A 21,861-nucleotide genomic window follows, 5' to 3' on the forward strand; every position below is an offset into this window, starting at 1 on the left:
GATGTCAGCGGTTAGCGCGGCTTTTTTCATCGCTGCGTGTTGTCTGGGCCGGCTTGTTGATACCGCGATGTGCGGTTAGCAATCAATTTCCCTGTTCTTTCCTGAAGATACGCCTACTTTGCATCTCATTAGCGATGCAAAGCGAGGCGTTACTAAAAAGGTAGCAAACATGCGCTAATGCATGTTTGCGCTGCCTTGTTAATAGGGCGATGGCATTATCTCCACTTTAGCGGTGAAAAGTGCCGCTAAAGCGGATATAAGGCCCTTGATAATATGCCCCAAGAATTCTGAATGTTCCATGTTTTAAGCTGCACTTGATATTGTTATATCTCCTTTCCTGAGATAGAAATAGTTGAATATATTGTCTCAAACTGATTAAACAAGATACAATCACAGGTAGTCTAGTCTGATGGCTACAATAAGGTGACCGACTTTGCAAAGTGGACCTTGGGTTTTAAACCTGGCGTCAGCTCGCAACAATTGTGTGATTCTGATTAAAACTCTTAACCTCCAGTATACCTATAATTGTACATATGTGAAATATTTCACAGTTCAAATGTGTAAATCCCATCTTGATGTCACAGGACAGCACATCCAAACACCAAGTAGTTCCCTTCAGTAAGAGGGACTACCATGGCAATGTGTGCTTTTTGAGATCATAAACGATTTTTGCTTTTTGGCAATGTTTTTTTGGGGGGGATGACGATGGCCTGACAGATTCCCCGACAATAACGTTTGACAAACATCATGACAAAACACGTATTTACAAAGGCTGGAGGCCCAAATTTGTTTCAATATTCGAGCACTAGAATGAACAGTGTAGAGGATTTGAAGAGGAAAGAGAACAATCTATGAGCATTAAAAGCAGAGGGTTGGATAACAAGGGTATGGCAAAAAAACGTTTGTAGGAGTAAATTAATTATATTCGGCACCCAAAAAAATGCATCCTACTGTAAGTGAAAATATGTTCAAACGTACAGCAAAGCGATGTCTGAAGGCTTGAACCAGCAGACATTGGTGTGTCTAGAGCTTGCACTGAGATCTGTGAGCACCCTTCTAACCACATGTTCAAATCACGAAAAGGTTTACCCAGCCTTTAGGTTTTTTAGGTCTATAAAATGAGTGCTAATGAGTTCTGTTGTAATGACGTGTTATATGAGCTCAAACAAGGTCACTCTATGTAAAAACATATTTTTTTTATTTTCTGCCTCATTGTAAACCTGGTGCAATGACAGAGTTCTGGGTTGAAATAATCGGTATTAGTGTCTGCCCTCTTACATGTTTTTTTTGTCAACATCTGCCTTTCAAAACAAAAACAAAAACTTTGGGCATCGAAAAGGCTGGTAACAATGAGAATTTTACTGGAAACCCCTTTATCCAAGACTTTTTGATCAAGGTGGCCTTCATAGGGACTGGAAGCACATTCTCCAAAGATATGGGGTGGGCTGCCAGGCTCTGAACATGCACCTTTTTACTGACTATTTGATTTTAGCCACTAGTCGCTGACCGTGGTGCAGATGATGCAGAAAGGTGGTGCAGAAAGGCTCACATGGCCACGTGATTGGCGCTCCTCACCTTGACTTGGTTCAGCAGTCCAGAGCATCTAGCAACAAAACAAGCATTTTTTGCATAAAAATTAACCGGACACCCTCTGGACCTCTGGCATTTTGCAATGGTTTCCAATGGAGGTTCAAGGGTCCTCTTACCCATCATGATTTTTGATAGTATTGCTTGTCTTGTCTTCCCCCTCCAACCGCTTACTGAGAGGAACCGTGGATTGACTGGAGAGAAGACTGCATTTTCAATGTGTCCCTGGTTACACTTTTGCTGTAAACCGCCTTCACTAGCATATTTATTCGATAGAGCAATATTTTTTGCCTTAAATGCTACACTACTTTAAATTCCTCAGAGGCCCTAATGCAGTTGAAAGTCCTCATTTTCACTAATAATCGGCACTTATCATAAAGACTGTGCTTGAAATTCAGAGTAACTTCGGATACGCGATCCATCGCGTATAAGCATTCGAAGCCCTTTCTGAGAACTAGTCACTTCGATCTCAAAATAAGGCCTATCATGAACCGGATTGCATTTTAAGCGTGGAGAAACCATGCAGTGTGGATAAGTCCACTTACCTGTGCAGCGTCCATTTCATTCAACATGACCACGGAGGAGCAGTTGTAGTCGAACACCAGCCTCCAGAAATCCGTGGCCGTGTTCGGCAAAGGGTGCTGGGTAAGGAGGAATGCAGCCGGTTGCTTGTGACTCTATGGGGGAGAGAGAGAGAGTTGTGAGCAAAGTAATGGAAGAGAATGAGAGTACTGAACGAAACACCAACCTAACACAATCATCAAATTACAATGGAAAAATGACACAAAGACGGTAGGACCACCCAGTAAACACCAACACATTAACACGTATCAGCTCTGATCTGCTGGCGTGACTCCCTCCAGGGGCCAAAGGGCAGTAGGTTTACATGCCCTTTCAGTCCCTGGAAAATCTGTGAGTAAGATACTTTTCAAAAACAAATCATTAGTGCAGCCTTTAGGTACAACACACACTTGCTCTGCTTTGCCACATAGGCCACCTCAACCAGGGACTACCTGTATCTTGAAAGGTCATCTGTGAAAGTTTAATTTGAGCTCGCTTTATACCCAATGCATTAATAGTCACTATACGAGATAGCACTCTTGAGTGGTTAGAGGCGAATTCATTTTATATCTCCATGGTATACTTAGTTTATTGTAGAGGGGTACCCTCCAAGAGGGGTGATGTGTCTGCTAGCATCACCAATAGCTGCTAGTCCATTTTAAGAGGAATTTAATTGAGACCAGAATTGGAACTTTGATCACAGTACAAGTTTCTCAGTCTACTCCTGTGTTGTGAAGGGGATGCTCATATGAGTATAATGCGATTTAAATAGTGTATGTGGGCAGAGAGAAGATGTTCAGCATTGCCTCTTACCTGAGAATATAATACCGGGTGATGGAAGGAGACCGACTCTTTACAATTCATTCCTTGACTATTTTTACATTGGTCACTGATAGTGGCTGGAAGGAAGTTCAGAATTCAGTCTTTGACCTGGCTCTCTGAAGAATTCTGACAAAACAAGATGAGACTGGTCGCCCTAAGTGTTCTTTTATCTCCGCATACACATCTATGCCATCTCAGTAGTGAGATACAGATGCTCTAGGTCCTTTAGCCTTCCTGTGTGCTGCTCTGGTGATAGCATCATTGGGAACAACAGTAGAAGAGCTTCCATGTTTTTAACCCTGGAGTTTCTGCTGAAGACATCTTGCAGTGTGACAGGTGTCAATGTTCACCCTTTGAGTTCACTTGAAGCCTTGTCCATATCTGTTCAGTACAGCAAGTCAGAGGTTCCTGTTGACAACCTGTATCAATACTGTACAACAATCGTCATCGATGAACACGACAAACCTCCTTAGAAACAACAAAAAGTTCATAAGACTCTCACTAGGAAAGCAGAAGAGGAGACGGACTCAATGGCATTTATAATTGAATGAAATACCACTGATCAGTACAAATCAATGGACCTCCTTCCATATAGAAAATCCTGTGTTTCTTACACATATATTGGAAGAAACCGGTCTGGGTAAATAGCCGTGAGGTGATGGAGAGGGAGCATCATTTACATAAGTTTTTTTCTTTTAATAAACGTTTTTCTTTGATAATAATTTATTTTGAATAGCCTCCCCGAGATCTTTTTCAGGCTTTCAGATACACGTGCAAGGTAGTTGATCCTACTCTTCTTTGAGCTTCTCTTCATTGGGACGTTTCTATGGGTTTCCATGAGGCAAAAAACGGGTAAACCAACAAGAAGGGAGAAGATCAGATGCTCTTACCATGCATCTTTCTTCTCAAGCATCCTCCCATCTGTCTGTCGTGAACATAGTAAACAGACCCGTGACTTTTGTTTCCACGACATATTGCCATTTTGTGTTCATAGAAAGAGTAAGCAAGCAAAATCGAGGGATCAAATGCAGGTAGAACCTTTAGCTATTTTGTCCCAGAAGTGGCAATCTTTCCCAGAAGGCCAAGGGCAAATACAAAAAATTTCCTTCCTGTTGAAGTCCTGTCCTCCTAAACAAGACTTTAAATATTGCAATCCTGTATGTGGCACTCACGTCCTAGCTTGACTGTGTAGGGCAAATTGGCACAATCTGGCAGCCTCTTATGACTGATTGTACCTTAATCATGCATGGCGGTCAGATAAAATATGAAATATTGATCATTATTGTAATTCCTAGTCATCGATGTATCCTCTAGTACCATTAATTCATTAATCTATAATAAGGTTTCCTTTAATATGATAAGAACTTACTAGAACACCTCCTCTATACATAATAGAAAGTCAAGAGCGAGTTGATTTACATTGATTAAATTACACTTCGCTGAACACCTGCAGGAATGTCTTGAAGAAGGCAGAGAGAAGTTTGAAAGTGTCTGTGGAGCGTAGTAAAGTTTATGAATAAAAAAAAGGCACACGGAAAGAGGACAAACAGCTCTACTGGGCATTAATGTGGCTTATTACCCGCAAAAGAATTTTGAGATACCAGTGCATAAGTCAGGAGCCTAGTTAGTGGCAAGTATCCATCTGTAAAATGTTAGAAAAGTTAGCTGGTGGTAATATAGTCATATTGCACCTTTAAAATAGGCAGTTCTGATTGAAATCAAAGTACCTGCCTTGATCATCTCTCATCCATTTGAAATTACATTTAAATATTGCTTGTTATTCAGACGCAAATCTTTTGTACTGTTGCTAGTCGAAATTCTGCACACCTTGCACACGCTTCAGCAATCTCTAGAAAACTGATGAGTAGTAATAGTATTTGACATGGAAAAGTAACTAGTTACCCCTCATTTTTGAGTGGCCAGGCTTTCTAGATGCCAGTCCTGACATGTAATAGAAGTGTATGAGTGTATTTATCAGCGTTGACCTGGTTAGTTCAGAGTATGAAGTTTTGATAAACTTTCCTTGAAACAAAAACAAAAATATACGCGTAGCTAATGCTTTATTTAAATTAAACCTGACAATTAGGGTCCAGAAATTGTTGCTGTGTATCAGTAGATTTCAGAGGAATTGATAAGAAAACTTAGAAAGCAGCATGTGGCTCAGTTCGAAAAAAATCTGGTAGGATTAAAATGTACCGCTATCAGATGTTTAAATACGGAGATCATAACCTCTCTGCATCTTATCCTGTTTCGAGATTAGAAGGGTGGACAATTGACCCCTTGCACCACCCACCTTGTATCTATATAAAAAGTCTGAGTGGGACGAAATCAAGATAGAATTCTGCATCGAAACTGAGATGTGGCAGTCAAGAGGAAGTATCACTCCTCGGTCCCGCATTTTGTTTTTCACAACTCACCCAAAGGAAGTGCCAATGACAGGCAAGTGAGTCTGGGGAGCCCTGGGGGCATATTATCAAGAACAGCGTTAAAATTATTGCCGCTTTAGCGGCAGGAAACTGCTGCTAAAGCGGCGTTAATGGGCTTGATAATATGCCCTAGAGAATTCCAATAGAAGCCCTTGTTCACATCAGAACATGGGCTTCTATTGGAATTCTCAAGGGCATATTATCAAGCCCATTATCACCGCTTTAGCGGCAGTTTGCTGCCGCTAAAGCGGCGGTAATTTTAACGCCGTTCTTGATAATATGCCCCTTAAGCTTTTTCCCTGTTTTCCCACTGGCCAGGGAGGTGGGAAATCACCTGCAGAATGTGTCTGAGGCTGTATTCATCCAGACCCAATAGAAGTGGAAGACAAGCTTGGCAAACATCTTGTCCTTCCCCAGATGTCCTACCAGAGTATTTCATGAGCCAACCCAGTAGAAAAGTCCTGTGACACTGAGGGACCACCAGCACACGGGCTGCCCCACGTCCAAGAACCTTAAGATCACTGTTTAATTGGTCATTCTCTTACTAGATAAGGTGATCTCTTGACGTATCATCTGCTGCCTAGGCCTCAGCTTGCCGCTTTGTGACCTCTAGATTTGGGCACCCTTACTGGGCCTTGCAGAATTAATCTCTGGCTGGTCCACCCTCAACTTGCCATCCTCAAGCTCAGGCAGGTCTCACTTGGCAGAAATGTCCTCATGTGCTGCTTCCTCAGGTGGACAATCAGCCTGGACCAAAGGAACTTCAAGGGCTGGTTTCCCATGCCCCATGCCCTACCTCTTTTACCAGCTGCCAGGTCCATTTTTCCAGGCTTCTTTGATCTCCCTCTTAGACAGCCATGGTCATAGAGATTCATTCAGGCAATCCTAACATCTCCAGGTATGACCTGAGCTCCACTTCCTTCCAGACAGAGTGATTTAGGACATTGCCTAACAGACAATCTACAGAATGGTAGGGCTCACAGCTACTTCTAGAGAACCTGATACCCCTCCCCCACTCAAAGGTAACCAGAGCCACTGGTTAGTGACTCTCACAATTGTCTTCAACTATGACGTGGTGAAATGTATTAGAAAGGACCTGCTCCGCAGACACCAAATGACATTTCACAGTAGTCATACTGGATCATGTGTCTCTCAGAGCCTCCATCCTGTGCCCATTGATGGTGACCAACTCGCTATGCTTGTAAGTATTTGAAGGTGTATAGGCTTTTGGCACAATCACTCTTTCTCCTAGGGACAATAAGGTGAGCTCTGCTCTACCTCCCAAGCTAACTGGGGCCACCTTCTCCCCAAGCGCTAGACATGTCAACTCATGTGTTTGCCCAACGGTCGGGGGCTTTGCCCTCTTGGGACAGTTGGCGCCTCTCTTGGAATATCCAGACTTGGAGCACTCAGTACACTGGTGGATGAACATTCCAGTTTTGTGATCAAAGAATCCTTCTTCTTTTGATCAGGTTGAGACTGGTTACAATGATTCCCTTGGGAATTATTTGGGGGGCCTTTAGAGTACTCTTTATTTTTAAGTTTTTCTCCCCATCTATATTCTGGTGGGACCCCTGATCCCACTTCTGGTGATCCCCACAGATGCTTTTTTGGACACTCTGGTGCTAACCCAGAGGTCAGCCTCCTTAGCATGCTCCCTGGGGTTAGTGAGAATACTATGAATTAGGTGCTGGTGCAGCTCTGTAAAACAGACATTGCACATGTGCACAACCCAGTAAAATTAACAACTTTGCTGCCCGCCCTCAACCATTCAGTGTCATGCTGGCGTAGTGAATAAAATACACCCAAGACACTGGTTCTGCACCATTTGGCTATCCCTGAACGTAATACAGTACTTTTCTGGGATGAGTCCAAACTTGGTGACAAGGATTATTTTCAGTGGGATGTGCTTCATCTGGTCCCTCACATCTAGTGTAAGCAAGGTTTCTCTCCTGAAAGAGGCATGTGTTTCCAGAGTGATGTTCCCCAAAACTCTTCTGGAACCCTGTGCATGTTAGGTATTGGCAGAAAACCACTTGTCTATGTCATCCCTGCCATGTAGTTGGGCAACAGATCTTTGGGTATGCGAACTTTCATGTCCCCTTCGGACACTGTGGGTATGCTGCCACCATGGTTGCTGAGCTTTGCTTGTCTGACTTTAAGGTCCAGCTCTCTGGGACTTCTTTCATGAGCCAATCACTCCAAAGCTAGTATGTCCTCCATCTTGAGTTTGGGCATTTGCAACTGAAACCCCCTCTCTGGCTTCCTGTCCTCTAGCTCCTCTAGGGACAGGCCCTGTGAAAATACATTGTTTCCGGCTCGGGCAGGGAGCTCTAACCCAGGAGATGAGTCATCTCCCTCCCCTGAGTGCTGTTTCTCAGGGTTTGTATCAGACCCTGCTCCTGCTCATCCATATCATCCTCTTCATTCCCATTCTTTGTTGCTATCAGCCACTGATGAAGCTCCGTCCAGGCCCTCAGAGTTTTCTGAAGCTCAAACGTCTTAGTGCCTTTCTGGGATTGCAGCTCAATCACTGTCTAACTTTCCAGGTTGACCACCTCAAATTCTATCACTGCAGGTATGGTCACAATCAGGCAGGAAGCAATGGGAGTAGATTTGGAATAAGCAAAAGAGCCTACCAAGGGGAATTTAAAAAACCTGAATTGGTACCAAATTATTTTTGTGGAATTATAGTGTAACACAAAATCATTGTATAGCACTGCATAAGAACAAGTCCTAATCTCACTGTTGAACACCAATGTTGTAAATTGGGTAACTGGTTGAGGGGGGTTGCTAGAAATGGGGCAGATGTAGGTACCTTTGTCTAAGTAGGGACCCTTCTTCCTAGTTAGGGTAACGGGGATACACTTCTAAAATATCCCCTGCTCACCCTCTTGGTAGCTTGGCACGAGCCTGGCAGGCTTATCTTAGAGGCAGTGTGTAAAGCATATGTGAACACACACAGTAATACAGTAAAAACACTTCAAATGGACACCACACCAGTTCTGAAAAAAAGTAATCTTTATCTAAACCAAAACAAGATGAAAACGACAAAATCCAAAATCCAGTACTACAAATATGATTCTTAAAAGGTAGAAACAGTTCTGTTTCAAGAAAATGTTGGATGCAACAGTTTTACACAAAGTACCTTGGATGCGTTGACAAAATGCTAGACAAATGGGTCACAGGGAAGGTGATGCGTCTGTTCTTCACACTCAGGGAAGGTGATGCGTCAATTCCTTGCTCCGGGGGAGGTGATGCGTTGGTTCCTTATTGCTACGCAAGGGGGGTGACGCGTCGGTTCCTTACCAGAGAGAAGGTGATGTGTCGGTTTCTTACTGGATGGGGAGGTGATGCGTTGGTTTCATACTGCCTTCCCAAACGATGCGACAGACTTGACGCTTCGATGCGATGCATGACAATCCGGCACGATGTGATGCATGCAGACCCAGGATGCGCTGCGATGACTTTAGCTGCGTTCCCTCCATGCGTCGGTTCTTCTCTGACAAAGGCCTGCGTCAGAATCGGTGATGTGATCTCGGAGATCGGTGCACAGGGTCCGTCACACGGCAGACACTTCAGCCGCGAGCAGCTGCTGCGTCGACTCTTCGGCGGCGGCGATGCATCAGAAAATTCTTCTCGCAATGCTGTGATGCGTTGGAAAAAGGCGATGCGCCGACTTTCACAGTTCTTGGGTTTTCCAGTCCCAAAATAACCTCCAGAGGTCCAGAACACTGGCAGGCACCTCTCAGTAGGTCAGACCTGCCACAAAGTTTCGGGAGACTGGTGGTGAAGTCTTTGTGTCCCTGAGACTTCAGAACAGGAGGCAAGCTCTCTACCTCAAGTAGGGGACACCGCACACAAAAAAGTCCTTCTCCTTTCATTGGCAGAAAGTAGCCACTGCAGGCCAACCCCAGACAGCAAACAGCACAGGGGCAGTATTCCTCCTCCGTTTCTACAGCTCTTCTCCTTGCCAAAGGGTTCTCTTGATTCCCAGAAGTGATCTAAAAGTCTGGGGTCTGGACCCCTCTTTTTATAATTCAAAATCCTTTGTTGTCTGTGTCAGAGAAGCTCTTTGCCCAGCCAAAAACCAGTTCTGTCCTCTCTAGTGCATCTTCCTGACGGGAGGTGGAGACAACATTGTCCTTGGCAGACAATGCCCATTTAGGTGTGAAAGAAATCTCCTCACCCTCATCTGAAAGCAGCCCACTTCTACTCAACCCATCCCTGACTGACCAAGGAAAGGCAAGACACACCTACCTCCACAAGTGGCTGCCTGAACAGAATGCACATTTCCAGCCCCTGTCACTCTAAAGTCAGACAGTCAATACACAACCTAACAAAGGCGCACTGGATGGTTAAGCAAGAAAATACCTACTTTCTAAAAGTGGTATTTTCAAACCCAGAATGAAAAAATCACTCTCACTAAAAGATGTATCTTAACATTCTGAGTTCAAGCATATCAAACGTTATTCTCCTACCTTGTTCCTGGGGGCAGTAATGCTCATAAAATGTTATGACTAAACTCCCTATTCTGTACTATGGGACAGATACCCTTACAATAGTGAAAAGCGTAATTGGCAGTATTTCACTATCAGGACATGCCACACCCATCAGAACATGTCCTACCTTTCACATTCACTGCACCCTAACCACAGGGGTACCCTGGGCCTACCTTAGGGGTGACTCACATGGACAAAAAGGGAACCTTGGGGCATGGCATGTGGTGCACTTGCCAGGTCGACATGGCAGTACTAGACTGCCCACAGGCACCGCGATGGCAGGCCTGAGACTTTGTTGCAAGTGTAGGTGTCACAATTAGTTCTGCAAGTCTACTAGCAGCATTTGCTTTATAGGCCCTGGGCACACACGATACACTGTACTAGGGACTTAACAGCAAACCAAATAAACCAATCATGGAAACATCAATCCATAACAACAATTGACAAAGGGAGCATTTGCACTTTGGCACTGAACAGCAGTGGAAAGTGCCCAAAGCAACTAGACCAGCAAAATAAAGTCCAACACACAGCACAATAACAGGAGGCAAAGGCAAAAATACAGGGGAACCCACACCAATGATGCCAGGTCTAATAGGGGTGAATCCCTACACAAGCAGCAACCACAATCTATGTCAAGGTTAAACAGAGCAAACCCCAAATTAATCTTTGCTTAACCCTCTTGGAGCTTGGCACAAAACATTCAGACTTAACTTAGAGGCCATGTGGAAAATATTTATGCAGTATTCCAATCAGTAATAAAGTGAAAACACAACAGAAGGGTAATCTCACACTCATTTATAAAAATAGAGTAAAATGTAGTTAATTATTCGACACCAAAATGACAAAAGCCCAATCAGTAGAACCGGAGATATGCAGTTTTAAAGCTTTCAGTAAAAATAGTGCCTTAAGGCACAAAACACCAACTGTGGTGATCTGGTCGTGCTGAACCAGCACAAAGTTACAAGTACAAGTTGACCACAATAGAGCATGCGCAGGCTACAGGGACCGAGTTAGGCCGATTAAACTGGAGCTCCTTAAATCCTGGTTGAGGAGTGTTGCGAGATCCCGCATTGAGTTTGCAGTATGCAGTGATGGTTCCAAGCAGCTGCGGGGCTATGATGTGAGATCCTGTGTCATCATCAAAGATGCTGTCAATAAAGGGCTTCTAAAGTGAAGGCCAGCATCGAGGATACGTTGTGCAGCGACAGCTCAAAGGAGACTGCAGATGCAATGCGAAGTCCTACGTTGGGGATGCATTGCGCGGTGGCCGTTCCGAAGTGGAGCTGTGATGAGATGTGTTGTGACACATCAGTTCTGCCCTCAGAACCACAGCTTGGCAGAGCACCTTCAGATCCACTTCCAAGGGTCTGGGGCTGGAGAGGCACAATTTTGGGGACTAGACTCACAGCAGACTGAGTCCAGGTGCTGTGTTCAAGGTGTTTGAAACCTGTTCTGTCCCCAAGGCTTCTGTTCAGCTGCAGTCAACTGGCTCTTGAAGTCACTCTGATGGTCCTGGGTTTAAAATGCAGGTCAGCCCTTCTTTCTTTACCTAAGTGGGTAGTTTAAGTGGGTAGTAGCACAATCAGTGCTGCAGGCTCACTAGTATCATTTACTTTACAGGACCTGGGTACATGTAGTACCACTTTACCAGGGACTATAAAGTAAATTAAATGTGCCAATTAGATGTAAGCCAATTTTTTACTATGTTTAAGGTAGAAACCACAAGCACTTTAGCACTGGCTAGCAGTGGTGAAGTGCAGAGAGTCCTAAGTAAGCCTGGACGGTGAACTCCACTCCGTTCACAGAGTTTGCAGAGTGTTTCGCACTCAGTGGAGCTCGCGGAGTTCTGAAAAACTCTGCTCCATGTAGCGGAGTTGTATCTTCACTCGCCATGATAAGTTGGCGAGTGCGAGAGAGGAAAATCCAATGCTATACCACATTCCAGTGAGATGTCTCAAAGTGGGTGGTCGCGGATGGTCGCTACTGCCCATGTTAAGAAAACATCAGTTCACGTTGAGGAACCTGCCACTAAGTGCCATTACTGAGGGTCTAAGGGCATTAGAAAGGAACTACTGTGGTTGAGTGTGCACAAAAAGGCGTTTGAAAACTTTGGGGAAAAATCTTTGGCTCCAGAGGTCCTGAGCTTTGAGGAGACCTGCTGCGAAAAGTATTAGACCGGCAGTTCCATGGTGCTGAATTGAATTTCAGGTTTGTTTGAAAAACTAAAATGTCCCATTTTGGATTGGGAGTTAGACATTTTTTTTTACTTTTATCCTTCCAGTCTCCAGCAGTGCTGATCAACTTGGTGTATCAGACCCGCACTCCATCCCAGTCATCAAATTGCCTAATGCGACTAGGCCTGGGCAGAGCACGTGGAGTTTCACTCTGCAGATTTTTGCAGAGTCACGGAAAAACTCTGCAGATTTCTGCGGAGTTCCGCAGCAGGTGAGTAGAGTATTGCTTGGCCAGCAGGAACAGATGAACAGGGATGTAACATACATGGCACTGCTGTGCCAGCCACCTCTTACAACTTTAGTAGCGCAGCCGGCATGAAGCACGTGAAATAACAGCAAGATGCCCAGAGTATGTCACAAACTGCAGTGGCTTCTGTGAAATACCCATGGGGGACAGCAGTGCCTCTGTTATCATCTGCACGTGATGTGTCTCACACAGGGTTATAGTAAATAAGTAGATATTAACATACCACAACAAATCCATTCTTGCTCCAGACATCCATTCCACACGTGCAGTAGAGCCCTCATGCCATCTCCGCGGAACTCCTAGGTGGTCTCCTGCAGTCTGTGCACCCACAGTACTACCCCAAACTTGCACTGGCAGTCTGGACAGATTCCAAGAGGAGGAACCAGCATCTCAAGCAGCCAGACCCACTGAGAGGGCGGGCTCCAAGACCCGGGACAATGAATCCGGCAGCACCCCGCAGTTGGGATCCAATGGAAAATTAATCCTGCGATGTGGCTGGTTGTGATAAATTTTGCATTGGGGACGGCTAAGGGAGCTCTCATTATTCATTGGCAGTTGGACTTCTGAGACTGTTTCAAGGATTGGGGTGGGCTCAAGGAATGCTTCCTATGGTGTTCTGTAGAACGAACAACATTTGCGGCAAAAGTTTGACTGTTTCAAGTCCCTATCAGTAGTATCTACCTCCTGTCCAAGGGGGTGTTCTGAATGGTACTTGACTCAACTCAGCTGCTGCTCCTGTGGCGCCATCCGTCGCTGAGAGACGCCGGAGCTTTGCACACATCACAAACCAGTCATCTCACATCTCAGCTCCAGTTTTGGACAACCCAGCAGTTAGCGTTAAATTCCCTTCAGAGGGTCGGATCCGTTCAGCGTTCCTAATAATGATGTACTTCGTCTTAGAGGCGCCAGGGCATAGTTGAGACTACCTTTCTAGTATGGGACACAGGCAACTTTGGGAGAGCTGAGCCTCTCCACTCTATCGGCGGTAGGCGGAGTTTTTTGTCAAAAGCCATGCTCAAAGCAGAGCACGAAATGGCAAAACATTGTGAACTCCGCCAGCGGAACAGAGTTTGCTTCCCACCCCTAACCTAGGCCATTGAATACAATTGGTGCTTTATTCTTTTTGGCACTATCCCTCCATACATTTGAAAGAATTCATATCTCTGTGTACATTTTAATGTTTTTTTACCATTTAGGTGTCATTTGTTCATTATATTTTACTCTATTTTTCTAAATTGGAGTGGGATTTTCATAGTGTAGTGTTTTCAACATTTTAGCTGTTTTAATGCTTCTAAATGCTTTACACATTTTCAGTAAATTAAGCTTGTTTACTCTCTCCCATGGGTATCAGGGGTTTAGCTTAGGTTTAAATTGCTAAAACCTTTGACAGAACCTTACAGGACAGCAAGCTTGACATGACAGACCAAGTAAACGCAGTGACCTCCAACTGGTTCCACCTTCTTAGGATGCTAAGAAAGATATTCAAATGGCTACCTGAGAACACCAGGAAAACTAATACACAGGCCTTAATCACCTGCAGATATGATTATGACACTCCATGCGGGAATCAATACGAAGCTACTGAACTGGCTCAAGATCATTCAAAACGCTGCAGCATACTCAACCTACCTCCTCACATCACTTCACCCCACACCTCAAAGAACTGCACAGGCTCCTAACCCACAAACACCCTCAATTCAAACTGATCACAAACACAGACATAGCACTACACAACACTACCTTAAGAGAAGCATACACTTCTACACATCTCCCAGGCACCTCTGCTCAGCTTGACTGCATCTGCAAAGCCAAGGCTGGAGGTCGCACCTTCTCATATCTCTCCTGCAAAGCCTGGAATGACCTCCCTTACCATATCAGAGCCTCCTCATCATTTCTCGAGTTTTTTCAAGAAGCTGTAGACCTGGCTCTTCAACTAACCTCACCGGGCGATAGCTGCCTGTCCAACTGCACAGCACCTAGAAACCCTCATGGGTGATTAGTGCACTATACAAATCCACATAACATAATAGAGATGTTTTCCAGATTTACGTGATGTTAAAAAACTTTTTGACAATTAAATTGAGTTCATAAGACTCTGATTTGTTTTAACCCCTTCAGTGCCCCGTCCTTTCCCCGCCCTGTGCCGGGCGTTACATTAGCGGGCGGGGTTCATGACGAGATAGTCTAGTCATGGGCACAGAGCAACCGTGCTCCATGACGAGACTATCTCGTCATGGGCACTGAAGAGGTTAAAAAATATATATTTTTTATTGATGCTTTTTAATATTTACATCATCATTTCCAAAAACGAGGGAAGAAAGACACGAGGATGGAGGGCATACACAGCTGGGAACAAATTATACTCAGCAGTTCATCAAAAAGCATATATATATAATTCATATCATAGAGAATGTCAAAACTACAAGAATATACATATCAAAAACCTAACTTAATGGATGTAGTGCATATAATACCCAGACAAGATACATCATAGAGCAATATAACGTCTTTTCGAATCATCATATTCTTAAAATGCTAAGAGCATAAGATTACCCAATCTCTAAAGTGCTTGAAACGCACAAATACAAAATCCTAATCTTTAAAGTGCTAATGGGCACTCCCAACTGAGAGTGAATTCATATGTGTATAAGTCATATTATAGTGAATATAAAAACTACTAGAACATGTATATCTAATACCTGAATTAATAGATGTCATACTTATAATACCGAACAAAAAGATACATCACAGTGCCATAAAAAGAAAAACCAATATCAAAATCATAGTATTCTTAAAATGTTGACAATATGAGTTTACCTGAGTACTAAAGTGCTAAAACAGTGCGGCTACATAATCTCTATTAAATAAAACTGTCCTTACATTATCACAAGGGCTCCACAATAAAATGTAACCAATCTTAAAGGGGCCCCGCGATTCTCTTCCCCTTCCGTTAGCCTTCCTTTATTGTCATGTAGCGCTGTCTCTAAATTCAAAACAGATAAGAAAGGCTCGTACCATCTCTGGATTGGGGGGGAGTTGATGATCAAGTCATTCTGAGGCAATACAAATAAGACATACTGCCAAGGCAGTAAATACTAGAGACTTCTCAGCTGTAGAATCCCATGTCTCCTGTACCCCTAAAAGCATGATTAGCGGGGTCAGTACCAGGTTAAAATATCAAGACAATCCCTCAGAAATTTAGTGATCTCAGGTCTGAGTGGATCTAGCCATGAGCATGTGCTAAACATATGGATCGAGTTGGTTTCTGGAGTTTGAAATCGCGGGCAACATGCCCCCTCTTTACCCCCCCCCACACTTAGCGATCTTTCCCTCTTTACCCCCCCACTCAGCGATCTTTGCTGAACAATATATAGGTCAAACATAATTTTGTAATGCTGTACCTGCAGCCCTGAGGACCAGAGTAAAGTACAGCAGAGCTCCAGGGACACATAAAAGATGAGATCCCTGGAATCAAGTCTCTGCTGCCACTTGCTATTATGTTTCTCAAGATCATCTGGAGAGTTAGAGTCCAGATTTGAATAAATCTGGCTAATCGTGCACTCCTCAGACCCCAGCAAAAACTCCAGCAATGGAACCCTAGAGAACCCAGCATGACCCCCAGTTTTCTCATATAAGAAATCATGGAATTGCAAATATTTTAAAAAATCCCTATGGTTTAAATAAAATCCAACACAAAGCTCCTCAAATGATGTCAAACTCTGCCCTTGAAAGAAATACCCTGAATTCATAAGCCCCTGAGTCTACCACCTTAACAAGCAAGCATCCTGAAATATATATGGCAGTAACAAATTCCTCTGTAAGGAAGTATACCAGTTAAGTCTGCCTAGTCCAATCTTTTTCTGCCAGGCACCCCAATTCTTGAAGGCTTCCCAAAGCACCTTAAAAATGACATTTTGTATAATAGCTAAGTTCCACCAATTTTAATAAACAACCTCTGGCATCTTTCCCCGTTAACAACTTGTCAAAGGGTCTCTGCTGACCCTTGTACCACATCATTATTTCCTAAAGAGGGCACATGTATTGGAGAGAGGCGGCAAGCTGGTACAATTTGAGATTAGGGAGAGCCGCTTCCCCGCTCTCCCTGGGCAAAGACAAATACCTGATCACCCGCCTAGTTTTACAATATGACCAGATAAACCTGTAGATCATTGAGTCCATTGTTTTGAATCAAAAATTTTCAAACTCAAAAGGGATGGAACAAAAAGAGATATAGGACTTTCAGCAAAAAAAAGCAAGTTTGCAATATTGCACTGACCAACGATTGAGAATTGTAAGTTGTTCCATCTGGCAAAGTCCCAAATAGCTCTCCCAATAATCAGGGCAATATTAGTCTCAATAATCTGGTCAAGCTTTGTGCTGATACCAAACCCCAGGTATACCGCCTACTCAACCACCCGCATATCCTGTGTTATAGCTCACCTGTTCACCATCAATTGCATTTTATTGCTATTCAATGAGTAGTCAACAAATTCTCCAGACATTGCAGCCTCTTCTTCCATTACTCGTAGAGTCACATCCGGTTTTCCAGTTACGATTGCAACATCGTTTGCATAGGCTAAAATGTTTGTCCCCCAACCATGTAGTCCTACTGACAGTATGGCTGGGTTTGTTTTCAGGCTGCAGACAAAAGGGTCTATATATTACACAAAGAGCAGGAGAGAGCAGGGACACCCCTGCATAGTTCCTCTCCCGGTATAAATTGACCCGGATTGAACACCTATCATTTGCAACTGATACGGAGGTTTATAATATGTTACCTGCACTTCCTTGATGTACCAACTACTTAATCTGAATGAGCCAATGGCTTTCCATAAATATTCCCAAGCGACCCAGTCAAATGCTTTTTCTGCATCCAACATGGCCACTGCCATGGGCTCGTTCGCAACATTAGTTGCGTCAAAAAACGTTATTAACCAACGGATATGATCGGTGGTACTCCTATCGGAGATAAAGTCATGTTGATTTGTAGAGACCAGTTTGGGAATAATGTGGCCCAATCGACCTGCTGAGATAGTAAAATATACCTTTACATTGCTATTTATTAAGGTTATTGCCTATATGATCCCAGATTGTAGGGAGCCTTCCCTTTCTTTAGGAAGGTAACAGTGTTGGCAGCAGACAATGAATCTGGGGCCCCTTTGCCCTTTTCACTTGAGGGAACAGCTCCAAAATATCAAATAGTAATACCATATGCATAACCTTCTAGAACTCCAAAGGGATTTGATCAGTTCCCATGGCCTTACTCCTGGGCAGGTCTTGCAGAGCTACCTGTATTCCATCTGCTGAAAAGTCAGTCCCCAAAGAATTCAGATCTTCCAGAGTAATTCTGTCCAAGGACACAATACCCCAAAATTGCTCAATATTCCTCTCTCCTGCTGGGGACTGGGCTTGGTATAGCCTTTCATAATATCTCCTAAAGACTTCCCAAATAGCCTAAGAATCTAAGACTAGGCCACCACAGTCAACTTTTATTTCATTAATATAGCCAACCACCACCTTCTGACATAGGTTATACTGCTAAAAGACGTCCAACCCACTCAGTATATTCATAACATTATTGTCTTCTGGAAAGACATTTCTCAGCAGTCTTTTTAGCTGTTATTTCGTTGAATGCAGCCTTGACTACTGCTATCTGCTGTTGGGCTGGAGAGATATCCTTCCTGGCAGTTATTGACAAAACAAGCAGAGCTTCCACCTTGCTAAGATCTTGATATAATTGTTTATAAGTAAATGATTCAGCTTCTGGCGCTTCATGCTGTACCTGAGGGTTTCCCCCAGACTCCTGCCTTGAAAGTGTCCTAGAGTACCCCAATTGGGGCACTTCCTCTGTTTACATTTAAAAACTCAGGAATCCAAGGATTCATATGTTCAATGTAAGCTGGATCAAATAGAAGACCTCTTTCAAAGGACCAGCTCTGGATATTTCTTGTGAACCCTTCCATGGTAAGTTTGATTACCAGAGGGCTGTGATTCGACATGAGTCAGAGGAATACCTCTATTTGACACCATTTTAATAAATCTGATGTCAGATAAAAGTAGTCAACCCAATCACGGAATGACGAGGAGCTGAGTGATAAGTATAGCCAGGATCTTGTGCTTTTAGATTAATCTAAGCGTCCACCAAGTCTAACTCCTTCTCGAAGCTCCAAAGAGCTCTAAATACCCAAGGCTTGTGACCTGAGTAAATGCCGATTGAATCCCAAGGACTGGCCCAGGATCCATTAAAAGTAATATCCCTGCATCGTATATAGGGAGCAGGCCAGCCCACAAACTCCACATCTAGAAAACCCAAAATGCTTGGATCATCTAAGATTGGGCCAAACAGTGAACAAAGGGTAAAAAACCCTGCTTTATAACAACATTATTTTATTACGCATCTACCGTGTTTATCTGCAGAGTTGCAGCTGAAATCTCATGACTTGCTTTGTGCAAGAATAGCAACCCCTCTAGACTTAATGTTTTGAGTGGTGCTTGTTACCAGAGTTAGACCTAGAGTTTCCAGCAGATTCCAGTTAGCCCTGTCGATGTGTGTTCCCTGAAGGCAGTAGATATCTGCCTTCAGACCTTTCAGATCTTCGGCTACCCTTCTCCTTTTGCTCCCGTCATTCAGGCCACAAATGTTTATAGTGGATATGTGCAGTTTAGACATTGTGATGAACCCAATACCCCACACTGCAGAAGATCACCCCAATGTACACTCGATCCTGCCTCGTGAGCCCCAGTTACTAGCGCATGTCTTTGAAATAAACTTTCCACTCTTTTATGCATCAGATAAGCATCCCTGCTGATATGCCACAATCTCCTCCCTGTCATCAACGTGATCAAAGCTTCCTGCCCCCCTTCTTGTACCTCCTACTCCCCCTGAGCCCCCGCCCTGTCCCATCCCCCGCTCCTTCTTGACCCACCCACCCGACCCCCTGACCTCATGAAGCAACAGCCCACACATGGCCTGAATGATGACTCCCGTATGCATCCCTGTGGGCCCCTCAAACTCCAATCTCCCTACTCCAACTTTCTAGCAGCTGATGGGCGGAGGAGGCAAAACAGTTATGGAGCCCCAATCAATGAACTAATTTGAATCAGACACAGCAAGCAAAACAAAAAAGTGTGACATTGTACAGACAGCCCTTTAAATCAGAAACCTCTAAAGGGTGTAGAATCACAGACCTGACTAATATATCTAATCGTGACTTATCCTATTCAATCATATTAAGAAAATCCAAGCCCGACCACTGGAACAAATCCATTCAAGCACTCGTTAGCCCGAATCTCGGAGGTAAAAGTTCTGATCCTGCCTTTGACAATAGTTTTCAAACGGGCCACGGACTAATAAGAAGGCTTCCGCACTAGCATCTTGAAATAGCTTGATCAGCCATCTTAAATGCCACTTGCGTTCCACAGTAATGTGGCAAAAATCAGGATGCACAAAGAATGACAGATCACTATGACACTGCTGGGCATCTGGACAGTCCTTCTCAAATGCAGCTTAGCTAAGTAGGAAGTTCCTAAAGTAGACAAGGACTTCCCTGGGTTGACTCTAATTTGCTCCGACTTGATGACCGTGCTTTTTGAGCACTAGCGGGAGCCTATGGACTCTCTGCACCTTTGTCTCCCAACTCCAGGAAGTGAGCTCATGAAAGGAATTTTTGAGAAGATCTAGCATAAATGCTCTACTGTCATTGCCTTTCACTCCCTCCTTTATCACAAGGAATAGTAGATTGTTCTGCCTTTGAATGTTCTCAAAATCGTCAATTTTCCACATGATATCAGAAAGATGTGCCTCCTGAGTTTCAGCCTGTCCCTTAAGGATCCCTGCGTCGGTTTCGACTATTGTCATTTTTTCTTCAATGGGATTAAGATTTTCTCCGATCTCAGCACAGGATTTGGATACTTTCTTTAATGCACCTTGCAATTGTGTAGTCGCCAGCTGGGCCCTCCAACTCTCAGCCCGGGTCTCTGCTTGATGTTGTTTAAACACACCATAAAATAAGTTTCAACATTGTCACGTGATTTCATCAGTAATATTTATATGGTTAGAATCTTTAGAAGTTGGGAGGCTCTCTTGCTCACCCTCTTGGTCGTGTGCATGAGCAGTCCAACTTTAGAGCTCCTGCCCACTGGGGCTCTTTATCTCTCCTTGCTGTGAATGCTTCTGATTTTCCCTTTGAGCGCTTCTGGTGCTTGCACCTCTTGACTGTTGACACCGGCACCATGGAAAAACTGCTTTCACTAGCCTCAGAAAGAGAGTGCTAGATTCGCTGGAGCTGGGGTTCTGATCCATCCGTGAGGGAATAAAACCGATCCCCACCCCGTATCAAAAGATGGCCAAGTTCTTGTCTGTTCTGAGACTGTTAGCTCTGAGATCACTTTCTCTAGGCCCGTTGATGTTGGTAAGAGTTGATCTGCTCTCCTGGATTATAGCCGTGCCACCACTGACTCGGGTGTCCTAACCTGTAGGGTTAAACCCGGTGCCTTTCTCTGACACCAAAGTTTATCCATGTTTGCCTAGGTGACTCAGGGGATCCTAGCTAGTCACATCTGGATTCAGTTCAGTCCCATTGATGTTACTTCCTCCGGAGTACCTGGTTGCATTCTTTCCATCAGCCATGATTTCATCTAAGTCCACTCCAGAGGGACTATATCCTACCACAGGCCCAGTACCAGCATAGTCAAGTGTGAGTGTTTGAGCGGGTAAATGGATGATCGGATGATCAATTTTTAACATACTGCTGTTAATTTTATTGAGGGGGCCACAATCTTCTGCTTTACCATGAATTGTTGAACCAAAGATGTCTGATGAGGCGGGGTGACCTGGCTTGTAGACAGAGTGGTAGCATGAAAAAATTGTGTTATCACAAGTTGTGGGGTCTCACGATTTACTCGCTGTTATCCCCTGCAAGTCAGTTACAGTTTTAACAAGGCCGGGATTGGCTTGCCTACCTGTGGCGCCACTGCTAGCTCGATCCTGTCTTGGTTGCCTGAGTGCTGGTGCTGCACAGGATCCTGGGACAGCAACCTCAGCTCTGTCACAGGTGGTTCTGGTGTTCTTCGTCACCATGATCCTGATGATTCCAACGATGAAGTGTCCAACTTCCTGCCCAATGCTAAAAGATTTGCGCTCATGGGCTCGGTGCTCTGAAGGTGAAATTGCACATTCCACACGAAGCTCCGCTGCTAAACAAATCCAGAGACTAATCATGTTGCCAGAGAGTAAGCCATGGCTCCTCAGCATACCGCAATGTTGTTGGGAGAAAGAATCCACCTCTCCGCTCCTTGTGCTGAATTATACATGGAGCTCCGGGAAAACCAACCCTACAATGGAGCTACACGTTTGTCACCTTGGTTCCCAAGACTGATTTGTAAGATATTCTCTTTAGTCTGCATATTTAAAGCTGCAATCCCTCTTGCAACTACTTTGGCACATTAACAGCCTTATCGTCGTTATGGTGCCTGCTATTTGT

At 44.1% G+C, this 21,861-nt stretch overlaps 1 protein-coding gene across 4 annotated transcripts in view; it reads right to left on the bottom strand.

The window, feature by feature from the left end:
• The window catches only part of PTPRT (protein tyrosine phosphatase receptor type T), a 1,546,842-nt gene that overhangs the window by 22,290 nt on the left and 1,502,691 nt on the right, over positions 1-21,861 (bottom strand). For all 4 annotated transcript variants that reach the window (XM_085619228.1, XM_085619229.1, XM_085619230.1 and 1 more), the window contains one exon: positions 2,133-2,264. In XM_085619228.1, coding sequence (XP_085475354.1) covers positions 2,133-2,264 — 132 coding nt within the window. The remainder of the gene's footprint in view (positions 1-2,132; positions 2,265-21,861) is intronic.

Source organism: Triturus cristatus, chromosome 7 (genome assembly GCF_964204655.1).
Source record: "Triturus cristatus chromosome 7, aTriCri1.1, whole genome shotgun sequence".
Lineage (NCBI taxonomy): Eukaryota > Metazoa > Chordata > Amphibia > Caudata > Salamandridae > Triturus > Triturus cristatus.